Source organism: Podarcis raffonei, chromosome 15 (assembly GCF_027172205.1).
Source record: "Podarcis raffonei isolate rPodRaf1 chromosome 15, rPodRaf1.pri, whole genome shotgun sequence".
Lineage (NCBI taxonomy): Eukaryota > Metazoa > Chordata > Lepidosauria > Squamata > Lacertidae > Podarcis > Podarcis raffonei.
The window spans coordinates 13,280,022-13,298,952 of record NC_070616.1 but is presented as its reverse complement, the minus strand read 5'-3'; the positions used below and the strand labels follow the sequence as shown (position 1 = coordinate 13,298,952).

The following is an 18,931-nucleotide window of genomic DNA, read 5'->3' as shown; positions in this document are numbered from 1 at the left end:
ACTGGCTCCGGCCTGGTGGAACACTCTCTCATGAGACCAGGGCCCTACAGGATCTGATTTCTTTCTGCAGGGCCTGTAAGACAGAGTTGTTCCACCTGGCCTTTGGCTTGGAGCCAATTTGATTCTCTCCCCCCCCCCCTTTCTTTTTCCTTTCTCCTCCTGTGATGAGGCTGCATTTTAATATTTTAATGTTTCAATATTTTAATGTTGTATTTTAATCTTGTTTTAAGCTGTATTCATTCAACTTGTTTTTATTATTGCTTGTTAGCCGCCCTGAGCCCGGCCTTGGCTGGGGAGGGCGGTGTATAAATAAAAATTATTATTATTATTAATCTGTCCTGAATCTTCCAACATGCAGCTTCATAGGATGTCCACAAGTTCTAGTGTTATGAGGAGGGGAGGGAGAGAAACCAAACCTTTTCTCTATCTGCTTTCTCTTCCTTCTGCCCCCAAATCTACCAACATTCAGGCTCAAGGATGCCAGGCCAGAACGTGACGTCCCTCTGAGGCAGGTGTGGCTTCCTCTTGCCTTTAGAAACCAAGTGACTCTAAGTGACGCCCAGAGAATGCCAGTCCACGTGAGGAACCTTCTCTCGCTCCCACCAGCCCCTGGGCACACCCCTCTTTGGCACGGTCGGTTGGATCGCTCACGCTCCATCTATCCCTCGCTCTCCAAAACAAGCCGGACTTGTTTGCTGCCAGCCCTCGCCTGTGTGTATGGAGGGGTTGTGTTTTTTTTAAAGTACAGCTGTCTAAAAACTGAACGACAAATATGGGCGAGGCCCAGTGGGGCAGGACCACAAATAGGGGCAGGAGGCATCTTTCTGCTCAAGTCTCCTGGTGGCATTTTTGTGTGAGAGACCCAGAAGGAGGAAGCATGCTTTTCTCTGGGATACTCTTGGTGATGGGAATCGGCGTCACAGCTGAAAAAGGTACGGATGTTCCTTGCCTTATTCAATTTATGGGGACATTGATTTATTTGTAAAATGCATTTTTGCCAGAGGGAGAGAGAGAGAGAGAGAGAGAGAGAGAGAGAGAGAGATCACTAATAATTCAACATCAGGAAGAACTTTCTGACCATAAGAGCTGTTCAACATTGGAACAGAGAATACTGGGCTCTCCTTCCTTGGAGATTTTTAAGCAGAGGTTGAGTGGCCATCTATCATGGAAGCTTTAGCTGAGATTCCTGCATTGCAGCAGGCTGGACTGGGTGGCCCCCAGAGCCCCTTCCAACTCTATAATTCATTGATTCTGTGATTCGCTCCAGGGTGAGCTACAACAATTTAAGAATGCAATACGAAAACCAGTTTTAACAAATGGCTGTCAAGAGAATAGCTTGAGTCCTGATATATGTATATCTGTGGTGTCAAAGGCTGTGGTCTGGAGGAGCGTATTTAAGATACAATAGAAGGTACATAATGCAGGTGTTCAGCACACTTCTGTGGGAAGGGAGTTTCTCAGTTTAGGGATTGCTACAGAGAGTGCCTTCTCCCACCCACACTCCTGAATTTACAAAGACATTTATTTGTTGGTTTTATTTGTAAAATTGCAGACACCTCTTAATGTTAAAAGGTTGCACACAACAAGTCTGTGCCACTAATGTGACTGTACCTTAAGTTCTGCAGAACTTATATATTAGGTTGTTGATAAAGATATTTGTAATAGCATAATAAGACCAAACACATCTGTATTCCAATGTATGGAAATGTACCGTATTTTTCGCTCTATAAGACGCACCAGACCACAAGACGCACCTAGTTTTTGGAGGAGGAAAACAAGAAAAAATATATTCTGAATCTCAGAAGCCAGAACAAGAGGGATTGCTGCACAGTGAAAGCAGCGATCCCTCTTGCTGTTCTGGCTTCTGAGATAGCTGCGCAGCCTGCATTCACTCCATAAGACGCACACACATTTCCCCTTACTTTTTAGGAGGGAAAAAGTGAGTCTTATAGAGCAAAAAATATGGTAATTGAGTATTTTTATTTCATTTTTATTCTCGTTCACATTTTTCTTTCTTCATCACTATTTTTTTATAAACGAAATTTTTCTATTATAAACAAACAAATACAGTGGTACCTCGGGTTAAGTACTTAATTCGTTCCGGAGGTCTGTACTTAACCTGAAACTGTTCTTAACCTGAAGCATCACTTTAGCCAATGGGGCCTCCTGCTGCTGCTGCGCCCCCAGAGCATGATTTCTGTTCTCATCCTGAAGCAAAGTTCTTAACCTGAAGCACTATTTCTGGGTTAGCGGAGTCTGTAACCTGAAGCATATGTAACCTGAGGTACCACTAAATAAAAGTTCTATACAAAGTAGACTTTTTGAAATTAACGGGCCATGGTTTATTAATTTCAGTGGGTGTGCTCTTGTGTAGGACTAATGTTAGAAATACCCCCACCCAATTTTTATGTTTATTTTAAATCTCTAAGCACTTTACATAAAATATAATGGAGCGGGGAGTCAATATAAATTAAGAAAAGAATACAACAGCAGTGTACAGACAAGACTTTTGAAAGATTAAATAAAAACAGTTTAAAGCTACATAATAGATAAAACTGAGCAGTTAACAAAGACTTTGTAGCCCAGTTGAAGTTAAGAAAAACGCAGCAAAATTTGGACTAGTTTATATACAGTACATGCTTTGGTTGGCAGTGTTTTTATTGATGCCTTTTATGATGGTTTAATGTTTAATCTCTTTGCGATGTTTTGCAGGAAGCAATTGATAAATGAAACAAATAATAGAATGACAGCTACAACCTCTTGTTTATAGAGCTCTCCCTCCTCCCCAGATTTCCCCTTACCCAATTGGCACACCCTAGGGACATGCCATCGGTTTGGAAAGGGTGGCAAAGAATTTTGACCTCCTGAGAAACGATTAAAATAGAAGCGGCAGGGTGGTGTGTAGATGTGGGGGATAAAAACTTTGGAGAGGGGGTGATAAGATTCCAGAGGAGGATTAACTTTTTCATTTAGAGAATAAACCTCAGAAAGGTAGGCTCTGGATTTCTCTAATTTATGCCTCCCATAAAATGCAATACATTGTTTTAGTAACTTAAAGGGTGGAAAGGCAAGGGGGGGGGGAGGCTGTTAATTAGGCCAGTAAACCGGGCATCTCTCTCCCCTCAACCCCGTTTTAGTGGAACAAGTCCTTAAACAAGCCACACACATTTTTACAGTCCTGGGTGAGGTGTGCTAAATATTCTATCCTCCATTAGGGAAAGGGAATTTGCAGGGAGGGCAAACGGTAGACGAGTCCCTTCAGAAAATATGGTGAGAATTGAGGAGTGGAATAAACATGCTTTCCATAGATAACAGTATTGCAGATTCATAGAAGTGTAGAGTTAGAAGGGATCTCCAAAGGTCTTCTAGTCCAACCCCTTGCAAAATGCAGGAGTCACAGCTAAAGACAGATGGACACCCAACCTCTGTTCAAAATCTCCCAGGATGGAGAGTCCATCTCCTTCCAAGGGAGCTCATTCCATCTTCGAACAGCTCGTGCCACCAGAAAGTTCTTCCTAATGTTTAGTCGGAATCTCCTTCCTTGTAACTCGAATCCATTTGTTCTGGTCCTACCCTCTGGAACAGCAGGAAAACAAGCCTGTTCCCTCTTCCACCAAACGGATTATCATCTGCATGAACTTTTCCTTCATAGCTGTCCTGGGGCTGCAGAGATGGAGTACAGCGTCTCTGCCATCAGCCAGAAAAATAAAGACATCTGGGAATATGCCTCCCGGGAACAAGTAACAACAAGGGGAATAACACTTGCAAGGACATCAGAACCAGTGCTTGAAGTTGCATTCTTTTCCTCTTCCCTCCCAATCCGTTTTTCCTTTTGTGCCACACCCTTCAGATTGTAAGGCTGAGAACAAGCACCTTATTATCGACTGTTGCAAGCCACTCTGGGAAACTTTTTGCTGAAGAGTAGGATTAGAAAAACAACCCCCCCCAAAAAAACCTTTAATAAGCAAAATGAACAACTCACTTCCTTTTCTCGTTGCCTTTCTCTAGTGTCGGTAGGATATACGCCTCACCTCACTTCCAAGGACCTGGCCGCGAAGATCACTTCCTCCACCTTCACTTTGGAACAACCTCGCTGCGTCTTCAACAAGTTTGTCGATGCCACTGATGAGATATGGCTGCTGGTCGCCCGCAGCAATGGTACGTTGTGTGTGATTGGTTGCAATTATATCCCGCCTTTTTCTCCATTGAGCTCTTTTTTTTTTTTGTAAATCAATTTTTATTGGTTTCTTCACAATTAATTTCCACAGTTAAGTACAAAAGACAAATCCCCGCCCGCCTCCATCCCCATTCACAAACACCTTTCAAAACCTTATCTTTGAGGTTCTTTAAACCTCATGACTTCCCTCCATTCCCTCTTCGGGTTCCTTATATTAACAAAATTCTTCTGCATTTCTATACACATATTTCATCAATTCTTCTTCCTCTTCCTCTTCTTCTTCTTCTTCTTCTTCTTCTTCTTCTTCTTCTTCTTCTTTTTTTATAAATAATTTTTATTAATTTTCCAACATACATTTATAATATCCAACCTAAATTTATCACATATTTTCTCTTTTGGACTTCCTTCAGCCTCTCTAACAATCATCCATTATTCAATTTTTTAATTACACATTTCCTAATCTTTATATTGCATTTTATATACCTTCACTCTCTTATTTTTCTTCAACACAATATTCCTCAATCTTCTTCTTCTAATTTTATTCAATTTTTTCTGATTGCAAATGTGCGGTTACACATATACAATAATTATTTCACATTATTTTCCCTAACTTTGGCATATTTAAATTTCACTGGAAGGCAGCTATCAGTTAAATCAGATTTAAAATCCAGCTCACCTTCCTCACAATCTCCTCTTAGTCTCAGGGGCTGTAATTTCTGCCTCACTTCAGCCACCAAGGCATTCCCAAATATTTCTTGCCTACCGCCCATGCCAACCATAGTTACTTCTGACTTTTCCTCCAGAAATTCCACCAGTTCCTTCACAATTTTTTCTCTTATGTCCTTCCTCTCCTGTTCAGGAACCCCACGGAGTCTTAGCTGCTTTCTCTGTGCAAAGGTCAGAGGGGGCAGGGCTTCTGTTGAGGTAGGGGATTAGCTGTGGGAGGAGCTTGTCAGAGCTTGTAGGGCAGCGGCTGAAGAAGGAACAAAAAGGGTTTTCTTGTGTGAGTTTCTTGTGGCTGATTAGCTGCTTTCTCTGTGCAAAGGTCAGAGGGGGCAGGGCCTCTGTTGAGGTAGGGGATTAGCTGTGGGAGGAGCTTGTCAGAGCTTGTAGGGCAGCGCTTTTTATGATGGAGGACCGCTGTAGTCACCCCCAACGACACCTTCTCAAGATGGAGGGCGAGGGAACAGCTGCAGTCGCCTGCGGTTCCTGCGCAATGTTTGCCATCTTGCCAAAGGTTGCAGGCAGCTTTACCTGCAGCAATTGCATGTTGATTGCCCTCTTAAAAGACAAAGTCCAGCAACTGGAGGAACGTGTAGCTACGCTCCAAAGAATTAGAGAGCTGGAGCTCTTCTTGGAAGCAACAGAGCACACCGTCTCCACCAAGGAGGAGACAGGGGACTCCCCTGAGAAGGAGGCTAGTTCACCAACACAGGAGCCAGATATATGGAGAAACGTGACTCAAAGAAGTAGGAGGCCCAGGGTTCGCTCTGATTGTTTAGAAATACGCAATCGCTTTGAGGTCCTTTCCCCTAGCATGGAAGACGAAGAGCAGACTCCATTTGAGGATCTCTCCCTCATTACAGTCGATCAGGTATATGAAGACGAGCAGCAAAGGCAGTCTTCAGGGAATGTGCAGGCGACCTTGGAATGGACAGCTCACGGAAGAACCCCGACCAGACCTAAGAGGAGGCGTGTAGTGGTGATAGGGGATTCCCTACTGAGGGGAACAGAAGCAGTGATCTGTGGGCCTGACAAGATGTCTCGGGAAGTGTGCTGTCTCCCCGGGGCTAAGATCCAAGATGTAACTGAACGACTGCAAGGAATCATAAAACCCACTGACAAATACCCCTTCCTCTTGGTTCATGTGGGAACCAATGACACTGCAAGCAATAGCCTCCAGAAGATCAAAAGAGATTACGAGGCTCTGGGCAGGAAATTGAAGCAATTAAATGCACAAATTGTCATCTCATCTGTCCTCCCAGTTGAACGACGTGGCCAAGGGAGAGAGGGAAAAATAGTGGAAGTGAACAACTGGCTTCGCAAATGGTGTAAACAGGAACGGTTTGGATTCTTAGATCACGGAATGCAGTTTCTTGAAGATGGACTTCTGGCAAGCGATGGGCTGCACCTCACAACGGTTGGTAGGAATGTTTTTGCAAAAAATCTCAGAAACCTCATCAGGAGGGCTTTAAACTGACTAATGTGGGGGAGGGAGACAGTGCTCCTGAAGGTAGGAGTCTATCAATTGATGAAGATGATCATCCAAATGTCATAGACCGAATGGAGCAAACAGCACGCAGACCTAGTGGTGGGAGGAAAAAATCCTTAAATAAGAGACACGGGGGAATGATTAATGGACTTCAATGTCTGTACACTAATGCGCAAAGTATGGGAAATAAACAAGATGAGCTTGAGCTCTTGGTACAGCAAACTAAATATGACATAATAGGCATCACTGAAACCTGGTGGGATAAGTCCCACGATTGGAATGTAATAATGGAGGGATACAATCTATTTCAGAGAAACAGACCAGACAAGAAAGGAGGAGGAGTGGCGTTATATGTCAGGGATGTGTATACCTGTGAAGAGATCCAAGATTTAGAACCTCAAAGCCAAAGTGAGAGCATTTGGGTCAAAATTAAGGGAGAGAAGAATAACAGTGACCTCATTGTGGGAGTTTACTATAGATCCCCAAGCCAAACGGAGGACATAGATGATGCCTTCCTGGAACAGATGGCCAAGCATGCAAAAGGAAGGGAGATAGTAGTAATGGGGGACTTCAATTACCCGGATATTTGTTGGATGTCAAACTCAGCCAAGAGCATAAGGTCAAACAGATTCCTCACTGGCCTTGCAGACAACTTCATTGTCCAGAAAGTGGGAGAAGCTACAAGAGGAACAGCCATTTTAGATCTGGTCCTAACCAATGTTGATGACCTGGTTAGTGGGGTAGAAGTGGAAGGATCATTAGGCGCGAGTGATCATGCTCTTCTGAAGTTTACTATACAGCGGAAAGGAGCAGCCAAGCATACTAGGACTCAATTTCTCGACTTTAAGAAAGCCGACTTCATAAAACTTAGGGAAGTGCTGGGTGAGATCCCATGGACAGTAATACTAAAAGGAAAGGGAGTTCATGATGGCTGGGAGTTTGTTAAGAGGGAGATAGTAAAAGCACAACTTCAGGCAATACCAATGAGACGGAAACATGGAAGGTGCCTAAAGAAGCCAGGGTGGCTATCTAAAGAACTTTTAACTGAGTTAAGATTAAAAAAGGATGTGTACAAAAAATGGAAAAGGGGGGAAACCACCAAAGAGGAATTCAAACAAATAGCCAGCACGTGTAGACACAAAGTCAGAAAAGCTAAAGCACAGAATGAACTCAGGCTTGCTAGAGAGGTTAAAAGCAACAAAAAAGGCTTTTATGGGTATGTTCGTAGCAAAAGGAAGAACAAAGAAACAGTGGGGTCACTCAGAGGAGAAGATGGTGAAATGCAAACAGGGGACACAGAAAGGGCTGAACTCCTCAATGCCTTCTTTGCCTCAGTCTTCTCCGATAAAGAAAACAATGCCCGACCTGAAGAATTTGGAGCAAATGATTCAGCAGAGGAAACACAGCCCAGAATAACTAAGGAGATAGTACAAGAATACTTGGCTAGTCTAGATGTATTCAAGTCTCCAGGGCCAGATGAACTGCATCCAAGAGTATTAAAAGAACTGGCAGATGTGATTTCAGAACCACTGGCAGTCATCTTTGAGAATTCCTGGAGAACAGGCGAAGTCCCGGCAGACTGGAGGAGGGCAAATGTTGTCCCTATTTTCAAAAAGGGGAAAAGAGAGGACCCAAATAATTACCGCCCAGTCAGTCTGACATCAATACCAGGGAAGATTCTGGAGCAGATCATTAAGCAAACAGTCTGTGAGCACCTGGAAAGGAATGCTGTGATCACCAATAGTCAGCATGGATTTCTGAAAAATAAGTCATGTCAGACTAACCTGATCTCGTTTTTTGACAGAATTACAAGCCTGGTAGATGAAGGGAACGCAGTGGATGTAGCCTACCTTGATTTCAGCAAGGCATTTGACAAGGTGCCCCATGATATTCTTGTAAAGAAGCTGGTAAAATGCGGTCTTGACTATGCTACCACTCAGTGGATTTGTAACTGGCTGACTGACCGAACCCAAAGGGTGCTCATCAATGGTTCCTCTTCATCCTGGAGAAGAGTGACTAGTGGGGTGCCACAGGGTTCTGTCTTGGGCCCGGTCTTATTCAACATCTTTATCAACGACTTGGATGATGGACTCAAGGGCATCCTGATCAAATTTGCAGATGACACCAAACTGGGAGGGGTGGCTAACACCCCAGAGGACAGGAACACACTTCAAAACGACCTTGACAGATTAGAGAACTGGGCCAAAACAAACAAGATGAATTTTAACAGGGAGAAATGTAAAGTATTGCACTTGGGCAAAAAAAATGAGAGGCACAAATACAAGATGGGTGACACCTGGCTTGAGAGCACTACATGTGAAAAGGATCTAGGAGTCTTGGTTGACCACAAACTTGACATGAGCCAACAGTGTGACGCGGCAGCTAAAAAAGCCAATGCAATTCTGGGCTGCATCAATAGGAGTATAGCATCTAGATCAAGGGAAGTAATAGTGCCACTGTATTCTGCTCTGGTCAGACCTCACCTGGAGTACTGTGTCCAGTTCTGGGCACCACAGTTCAAGAAGGACATTGACAAACTGGAACGTGTCCAGAGGAGGGCAACCAAAATGGTCAAAGGCCTGGAAACGATGCCTTATGAGGAACGGCTAAGGGAGCTGGGCATGTTTAGCCTGGAGAAGAGGAGGTTAAGGGGTGATATGATAGCCATGTTCAAATATATAAAAGGATGTCACATAGAGGAGGGAGAAAGGTTGTTTTCTGCTGCTCCAGAGAAGCGGACACGGAGCAATGGATCCAAACTACAAGAAAGAAGATTCCACCTAAACATTAGGAAGAACTTCCTGACAGTAAGAGCTGTTCGACAGTGGAATTTGCTGCCAAGGAGTGTGGTGGAGTCTCCTTCTTTGGAGGTCTTTAAGCAGAGGCTTGACAACCATATGTCAGGAGTGCTCTGATGGTGTTTCCTGCTTGGCAGGGGGTTGGACTCGATGGCCCTTGTGGTCTCTTCCAACTTTGATTCTATGATTCTATGATTCTAAGAGATTTTCTTTTTGATGCATCTCAAGCATTTCCAGATCATCCTCTATCGTCTCTTTCTGCCTAAAAAGGAGTCCATGCCTTCCTGCGCTTGCACTATTTTTATAATAATAATAATAATAATAATAATAATAATAATAATAATAATAATTTATTATTTATACCCCGCCCATCTGGCTGGGCCTCCCCAGCCACTCTGGGCGGCTTCCATAGAAACCAAAAATACAGTAAAATATCACACGCTAAAAACTTCCCTGAACAGGGCTGCCTTAAGATGTCTTCTGAATGTCAGGTAGTTGTTTATCGCTTTGACATCTGCTGGAAGGGCGTTCCACAGGGCGGGCGCCACTACCGAGAAGGCCCTCTGCCTGGTTCCCTGTAGCTTTGCTTCTCGCAATGAGGGAACCGCCAGAAGGCCCTCGGCGCTGGACCTCAGCGTCCGGGCAGAATGATGGGGGTGGAGACGCTCCTTCAGGTATACTGGACCGAGGCCGTTTAGGGCTTTAAAGGTCAGCACCAACACTTTGAATTGTGCTCGGAAACGTACTGGGAGCCAATGTAGGTCTTTCAAGACCGGTGTTATATGGTCTCGGCGGCCGCCCCCAGTCACCAGTCTAGCTGCCGCATTCTGGATTAGTTGTAGTTTCCGAGTCACCTTCAAAGGTAACCCCACGTAGAGCGCATTGCAGTAGTCCAAGCGGGAGATAACCAGAGCATGCACCACTCTGGCGAGACAGTCCGCAGGCAGATAGGGTCTCAGCCTACGTACCAGATGGAGTTGGTAAACAGCTGCCCTGGACACAGATTTGACCTGTGCCTCCATGGACAGCTGTGAGTCCAAAATGACTCCCAGGCTGCGCACCTGGTCCTTCAGGGGCACAGTTACCCCATTCAGGACCAGGGAATCCTCCACACCTGCCCGCCTCCTGTCCCCCAAAAACAGTACTTCTGTCTTGTCAGGATTCAACCTCAATCTGTTAGCCGCCATCCATCCTCCAACCGCCTCCAGACACTCACACAGGACCTTCACCGCCCTATTTTTGCCACATTGTTCCTGTTAGGGTCGCCCAGCAAGGCCTGGCGAATAATCCATTTTTTCCTTATTGCCCCTTACAGCGGCAGAAAGCTGCGCTGTCCTCAGATCCCCGGAGGAGCTGCCCTATCAGTCGTTCGAGAACAATTCCTGTTACATGACTCTGGGCACTGCCCCAGCCAACTACCCCTGCCCAGCGGAAGAAAGCAGCAAGCTCACTGTCTTGCAAGTGGGGAACGAAGTCGGCTGCAAGACGGATCCCGCCAGGCCAGATTGCAATGGCCCCCTGCCTGAGCCAGGACCCTACAGGTGAGTTACCTATGTCAGGTGATTCCCCCACCCGCCACTCAAAGTTCTGATAGTGTCTCTGTTTTCTGAATTAAACCAGTACTGCATTAAAGTACTGTCTATAGGGTTTGCTTGTTTGTTTTCCATTTGATGCAGCCGTCCTCAACAGGAAGCCTTGCCAGGTGTGGTTGGACTCCAACTCCCATCATCCCTGATCATTGGCCACACTGGCTGGGGATGATGGGAGCTGAAGTCCAACGGCATCTAGAGCAGTGACTGCCAAACTCCCCACCAACAACACTACCACACCGGGCCTCTTGAAAATGGCCGAGGGTCTTGGAAGACAACTTAATGGTTCTATTTTTCTCCCAGTAAAACATTGTTAACATGCAATGGCATTTGATGGCTGACATGTAATGGACGGGTGGAAGGGGAGGAAATTCGATTCAGTACGCTGTTAGAAAGTTGGTGCCACTTTGAATCTATTTTGGCCTGTTGCTAGTTCAGCTTTTCAGAAGTCCTACGTTATCGCTTTTCATTTTCCTTATTGATAATTTTGATTGCTTTATCTTTTTTTGTGTAAACTGCCTTAAGGGTTGTTTGTTTTCTGCATTCCAGCAGTGTATAAATTCTGTGAAACAAAAGATGAAATTAGAGCCAAATCTATCATATTTGTGCTTTCCGGGAAAAACACACGAGGCTTCCAGCCTGTGGGAGTGGGGGGTTACCTGGGGAGAGTCCTGAGGACTGGGAGGAGGAGGAGGTGTCAGAAACTGAAGAGGCAACAGAGTTTAGTGAGCAGGAAGAGGCTATGGCAGAGAGCAGTCTAGGGTGAAAGGCAGAAGAGGAGGCTGGAGAGGAGGAGGGCAAAGAGGCAGGGATGAGGCAGGCTGCTAAAGAAGCCAGGGGGTCTCCCCCTTCTACTGCGACCAACTCACTTCCCCCTGGTCTCCCAGAACCAGAAGAGGTATGAAGAGGGCAGAGCAAAAGGCAGGCACAGCAAGGAAGTCTCAGATTGCTTGGGGGAGGAGAGGAGTCTTAGAGAGCTGTGGTAAGTAAGGGACTTTCAGTCCTTACAACTGCCTCCTTGGGGCAAGACCTACTGGGTAGAATTGCTGTGATCACTAGGCCTGCACTGTTTTGGTTTCTTGGGGGGAAAAGCTAATCTCACTGACACAGGGTGTTTTATTGCTGGCCTACCCCTGGCCCTAGCTCCTGACAATCTCCAGGGAGGACTCAAGGTGCCTCTTAACTCTCTCTTTAAAAATATATATATATTAAATTTTCTGAATTACATTTCAAAATATTCATTTAAACAACCTTAAATCAATGGCTTCCCTTCTTCTTATGTGATTTGCATACCATACATCCTTGCATATTTTACATGAACTAAACCATTCAGTAATCCATTGTTACATCCATCAGAACTTATTTACTCTGTTGAATTTATCTTAATGCCACCATTGTTTTTAAATGAACACAATTTTCACTATATATTCAGTAAACATTTTCCAGTCTTCTTTAAACATGCATTCTTCTTGTTCCCTTATTCTAGAAGTTAAGTATTCAAGTTCTGTGTATTCCATCAGTTTAAGTTGCCATTCTTCTTTGGTTGGGACCTCCCTCGTTTTCCATTTTGGGGCTAACAAAACACAGGCTGTGGTAGTAGCATACATAAATAGCCTTTTTTTTTTGGACACCTGGGAATTTCCCTCTGAATTATCCCCAACAATAAGGACTCTGGGTTTTTTTGGGAAATGTACTTTTAAACTCCCCCCCCCCCCGAAAATTCACTATATACCATATCCCAATACTCTTTTACCCTTTTACAAGTTGCCCACATAAGATAAAAGGTACCCTCAACCTCTTTACATCTCCAACACTTACCTGATTCAGACTTACACATTTTAGCAAGTCTACTCAGAGTTAAATACCATCTGTAAATCATTTTCAGGTGCCCCTTATCTCAAACCCTGAAGGGAGATGCTGCCAGCCAGTGTCAACAATCCTGGGTCAGAAGGGTGGGGGGTGTAGGGAGGGAGGAGGGGTGGAGGGAGGAGAAGGAAAGCGTGGGGGGGGGAGTTTGGAGGGAGGAGGGGTGGAGGGAGTAAAATGAAGGAAAAAGTTTGAAGAAAAGGAAAATAGCTGTCCTTTACAGTGAGCCAAACTGAAGTGGAAATATAAACCGTGAGTTAACCTGGACTTTTTAGTAAGGTACTATAAGCCAAAACCTTTTTTGTTGTTGTTGTTTAAAAGCAGTTTTCTTTAGGGAGCCTGTACTGGCAAATGCAGCCAATGACAAGAACCAGGCAAAGGCACACCTTCAAAGGTTCTAAACGTATAAACATGCAGTGCTGAGGAATGGTTCCCGGATCATAAACCCTGAATTGTCCACCCCAAGCCCTGCCTTATTTCTTCCCCCAAACATCAAGCGATGGCTTAGAGGGGTGGCTTAGAGAAACCAAGAGGGGTGAGGTTTAAGTGCACAATGTATTCCAAGCCCCAGCAGCCTTTAAATTTTACAGTGGGCTCCCGATTTAAGTGGTACCAATGGAAGGGATGGCAGGGTAAATTAAACCCACGCTAGAAGAGTAATAATCAATAAACGGCAGGCACAAACACACGCTGCAAACACACACACACGACTTAAAATTGGAGAGGAGCCCTGAGGATCATCTAGTCCAACCCAAGCAATGCAGAAATATTTAGCTGTCCCATACAGGCTCTCAAGGACAATGGAGGGGAAAAACACATAAGCACCCTAGCCAACAAATTAAATGTAAGGCAAACCCACTCAGTCACCCAGACCAGCTATGCAATTGGACAGGCAAGGGCAATAGAGGGGAAAACATACAAGCATCCTGGCCAAAATGGAAGGAAAGTGAGGAGACGAGGGAGAAAGAAAGATGGAGCCACACTCACACTCAGACCTCGCTGGGGGCACGTGCTGGGCACAAACAAATCAAGCACCAGGAGTGGGGGGAAATAGAAGGTTAAATGTAGGTTTTTACACGGAAAAGAGCACACAGCAAGGCAAACCTGGATGCCTGGGTTTTTAAAAGCAGTAAAGCAATGAGCGCATGCAAGCCTCTTAAAGTTAAAAGGCATGCAAGGAACCAGACCCCCCCCCCCGACTCCAAACCTCATGGCTCTTCTCTGCTAGCTGATGACTCGCTGCAGGTTGACGACGACTGAGGAGGAAGCGGAGCTGGAGCCGCAGCATTAAGCTGCTAAACACGCCCCCCCGGAGACACCTGGTTGGCTGCCTCCGGTGGGCGTGGGCACCAGCCAGGTGAGGAGGGGCGGGGGCTAAGGCCCCCGGCCAGGGGCGGAGCTCGGGCTCCCACCCACAACCACTCCCCTCTCTTCCAGCGAGGAGAGTCTCTCTTTTACCCTTTTACAAGTTGCCCACATAAGATAAAAGGTACCCTCAACCTCTTTACATCTCCAACACTTACCTGATTCAGACTTACACATTTTAGCAAGTCTACTCAGAGTTAAACACCATCTGTAAATCATTTTCAGGTGCCCCTTATCTCAAACCCTGAAGGGAGATGCTGCCAGCCAGTGTCAACAATCCTGGGTCAGAAGGACCAATGGTCTCTTTCAGTCCCAGGCAGCTTCCTTCCTTCCTTTATTCATGTGACTTGGAAGAGGGCATTCCGACTCCATCAAGTTCTTACCTTTCTCTTCTCAGAGTGAAGTTTCTGGCCTTTAATTCTGGAGGCCCCACAGCAGAGTCGAGATGGTCGGATCCCATTACGCTGATCCAAGGTAACTGAACTGGACCTGCTGGGTGCAATCCATACCCTGCCAAGCATGTTGGAGACCCCGCAGTTTCAAGAGGACCACAGCAGATGCCTTCAAACGCCTCCCTATCACTGTGTGCTGATACATGTTTATCACTAGAGGGCCGAAGGACTAGGAATACCTGGTTTGCCAACTCTGGGCAGGTATAGCCTGGCCACTGCAGTCCATGCTTTGGTAACCTCAAGGCTGGACTACTGCAATGCTCTCTGTGTGGGGCTGCCCTTGGGACTGGTTCAAACGCTCCAGCTGGTGCAGAATGTGGCAGCCAGGTTGCTGATGGAGGTGGCTGGCCAGTAGCATGCAACACCTTTGTTAAAACAGCTGCACTGGTTGCCCATCTGTTACTGAGCCAGGTTCAAGGTCCTTGTCTCAATTTACAAAGGCCTGAAAAAGTTAGGTCCAGGGTACCTCAAGGTACCTCAGGCTCAATCACAGAGATAATCTGCAGAGGCATTGCTAGTCACACCTGAAGTTGGCGATGTTCATTTGACAACGAGAAACTGAGCCTTTAGTGTCATGGGCCCAGTCCTGTGGAACTCTCCGCCACTGGAGATTCAGCAGACAACTTTTCAGTGACAACTTTTAAACGCCTGCTGAAAACTTTTCTATTCTGCCAGGCCTATGCACGCAATTACCATTTGCTGCTGTCTGTTTTTAACTTTTTTGCTTTTAACTTGTGTTTAACTTTTTTATGCTTTTGATGTATGGTTATATGGCTTTATTGCTGTAAACCATTTTGTTATACTTTTGTGATATAGCGGCAAACATTTTTTATTATAAATAAATAAATAGTCCCCCACCACCTCAGTTGCGATGCTCAGGAATCAGGGCTCACCAACCTTTCTAGACCTCTGGGTGCATATACATATATGACACTGAGTATGCCATTCCTTCTAGTCACTTTTCAATAGAACGGCCCGTCTGACAATTACAGCTTTAAATGTATTCTCTTGTCCTTATCAGGGAAGGATCCCGAGACAATCGACACATCCCCTGAGCGGCGGAGCGCAGGAATGATTGCCATTGCCACTATCCTCTCCATCCTCTCTGCCATCCTGCTGGCTGCCCTCATTGCTGCCTTGGTCTATAAATAGTACGTTTCTATTTAGAATTGCGGAGGGAATTGACTATGGCCTTGCCTGAAACCCGGTGGCCGTGTCACCCTGGAGTTAAGGGCCTTTGCTTGACGTCTGCAGCTTGGCTTGCTTACTTGAGCCTTCTGGAGCATAGGACATTAGTCATGCCCAAAACAGAAATGAATGGAGATGGCTAGCACATTCACTTCAATGGGTCGCCTCTGAGTAGGACTTAGCTGAATGTCTGGGCAAATGTTTAATCCTATATTTGATGCATTTTTGTCTAGCAGAGGAGGAGGAGGAGGAGGAGGCAATGTGGTGGGGAGAGATCCACAAGGGTGGGTGGGTGGCAATGAGCAGAGGTGGCTGGATCTGCCACCTGAGGTGACCGCCTCACCTCATGGGCAGGCCGGAGCCTGCCTTTAAGTAGTACAGGAGTTTCCCCAGTTTAATTGTGAAGTGTTTCTTTTTCATTTAACTGAGTCTACGCCCAACCTTTTCCTCCAAAGAGCTCAAGGTGGTGTATACTGTTATCCTCATTTAATCCCCACAACAACCCTCTGAGGCAGGTTAGGCTGAGAGACGGGTCCCCAAGATCCCCCAGTTAAAGCTTCATGGCCAGGTGGGAGGATTTGAACCCTGGTCTCTCTCAGGTCCTCGTCCAGCCCTCTAACTACTACACCACCACTGCCTCTCCCACATCGGTGAGGTTGAGGCCCGACCCGACCTTACGCAATCCTCACAGCCCATATTGACCTCATTCTTCCTTCTGCCATTCCTTTCCCACAGTTCGGACGTCTGCGGCAGCGCCGAGATTGTCACCGTGAGGGATCCAGCGACAATCACCCGCTACACAACCCACCATATATATGACCAGCCTGGCCGAAACTTGTGAGGCCCTCTGTTTCGGGACGATCTGTCGACGGTATCCATCTTCCCTTTCCCCTCCCGCTGTGGCTGCCTCAATCCCTTAGACTCTCTCAAGGAGCTCAGCTGAGACATTTGGCCTTTGGACATACATCCCATTCCTGAGTCCCTCTTGGAGGAGCTCAGAGGAGTTGGCGGAGTGGAGGGAAGAGGAAAAACTGAGCGATCATCTGTGAATTACGCACTTGGGGATGTTTTCTTCCCTGAAGATGGATTTTGGCGGCACCTTCTGCCTAAGGGAGAACCCGATGCGACAGTGGTTGTGTCTTAACACATTGAAATAATTCTGTATGTAAACAGCAGCAGATTTACGCTGTTCCCAATGAACGAATAAGTATCCACCATCTGGGGGCAGCCTCATTTTAAAAGATGGGGGGCGGGGAGAGAGCTTTCGGGGTTGTTGTTTTTCCAATTCAGCATCATAGATGTGGTGGTTGCGGGCAGAGTATACCAAAGATACAGAAGAAGAGAAGCTTCAGGGCCGGGGTGTCCCTCAATTAAAGACGTCTTTGTTTGATAAATGGGATGGTTTGTTTGAACCTGAAAGGAATATCTCACAGGAGAAAAGGGACGCACACCTTGTTTTCAGGCATCTGTGGGAGCAACAGGCATCTTCTTAAAAGAGGCTTTTGAGTGCCTCTTAGAAGATGGTGCCTGTCGGCTGGGAAGTCTGGCGGTACTGTTATTAAAATATAATCTATATCGTTTTAACCTGCTGTTGCCTAGTTAATCGGGGGCAGGCACCATTCAAAGCTGTGGAATGGAGAAATCAACGCAACCAAGGGTGTGGACTTCCAGGTATGGTTGGACTACAACTCCCATCCAGGGGCGGCCCGGCCCGTTTCACCGCCTGAGGCAAAACAGGAAGGTGCAGTGAGAATGAGGGCCCTCATTGTCCTTAGAATCGTAGAGTTGGAAGGGACCCTGCAGATCATTTAGTCCAACCCCCTTCAATACAGGAATAGCCAGCTGTCCCGTACAGGGATTGAACCTGCAACCTTGGCGTTATCAGCACCACACTCTTACCATCTGAGCTACCCAGGTCTTTACAGAGTCCAAGAGCATCTGAAGGACTACAGATTAGGCGCTCCTGGACGACACATTATAATCCTACACTTGGAAAACACCACACCATCAAATGGCCACCTTTCCCACAATCAAACAAGCCCAAAAGTCAAAATAATCAACCCATCCTTTTGGGGATTCCTCTACCGCTTGGGCCAGGCAGGTGATTCCAAAATAGAGGGGTCTTTCTTTGGCGTCACACTTACAATTCTCCCTCCGCCTCTACAATCATTGTGTTGTCGTTTTTTGCAGAACATGCTAAGATCATCCTATTTACGGAAGCAGAAAGGCAACCGGTGTGTGTGTGTGTGTGTGTGTGTGTGTGTGTGTATTTCAACCTAATGGGTGGCAAATCCCCAACTGCAGAGCCTAATTTCCTGACCCACCCCAAAACACTTATTTTTCTTCCTGATTCCCTAATTTGGCAGCAACAGAAAGGAGAAGTGGACTCAGTACTGGCGTAGGCGGAGACAATTTAGGAAGGGGGAAGATATAGCCACACCCACTTGGGGCCACACCCACCACTGGCATACGGCCCCCGGGGCAGTTGGCCAAGACTGCATGTGGCCCTCGGGTCAAGGAAGGATAGTTGCTTCTCCCGTAACCGACCCATTAAGTATCGTTTAACTGAAAGCAAACCGTGATTTCTTCTTAAAAGACAACAGTGTGAGCATTCATTCGTATGCACAGTAGAACTATTACCAATTCATTCTGCACATTTTCCGTTCTTTGATCTGTTCCATCCTATTTCTGTATCAAATGGCTTTTTAAAATAAAAGAAAAGCACAGGTGTTTTTTCATTAAAGTATATTTTAAAATGCAAATTTTACATAGGGTGGGCAGCATATTTTGCATGTGTATCTCGAGCACCCTGGATATTTGTACATTTTTGAGTCGCAGCAAAATTTGGAGAGATGCAATAACTGGCCAATAGCTGTGATCTGCAAAATTGGCTTGGTCCCCATTCCAACGTGGCTCATACGAAATCCTCCACCTTCCCTACTCTAAAGTGAGGAACTGCAGTATCAGTCCAGCACAAATGAAGCCTCCTAAAAGGAGGGTGTACACAATCAAGAAATAAGCCAAGACCCTTTGGACTTCCTGGAGGACTGCGGCCGCTATCCCCCAGCTTTTCTCTGGCCCAAACATGGCTGAGGCACTGCACTCTCCTAAATCACCATGGAACATGGAGTCTCCAAGAGTCCTGGTAGATGAAAGCAGGTCTAGAGAGGACAGGCTGGGGTTCTGGAATGCCTTATCTTGTTTCCCTTTCCATTAAATTTGCTGTTGTGTTCTTCCTGTGAAAAGTCAGAAAGAAAGGGTTTTGGGTTGTTGTTTTTTACATT

At 45.9% G+C, this 18,931-nt stretch overlaps 1 protein-coding gene across 1 annotated transcript; it reads left to right on the top strand.

The window, feature by feature from the left end:
• The first annotated feature begins 877 nt into the window (after positions 1-877).
• On the top strand, positions 878-18,390 carry LOC128402765 (uroplakin-3b-like). The gene is made up of 6 exons (XM_053367138.1): positions 878-932; positions 4,009-4,158; positions 10,503-10,728; positions 14,405-14,481; positions 15,481-15,610; positions 16,383-18,390. Exons 1-6 carry the CDS (start codon positions 878-880, stop codon positions 16,486-16,488), a joined length of 744 nt encoding a protein of 247 aa, XP_053223113.1. The 3' UTR covers positions 16,489-18,390.
• Positions 18,391-18,931: the final 541 nt, after the last annotated feature.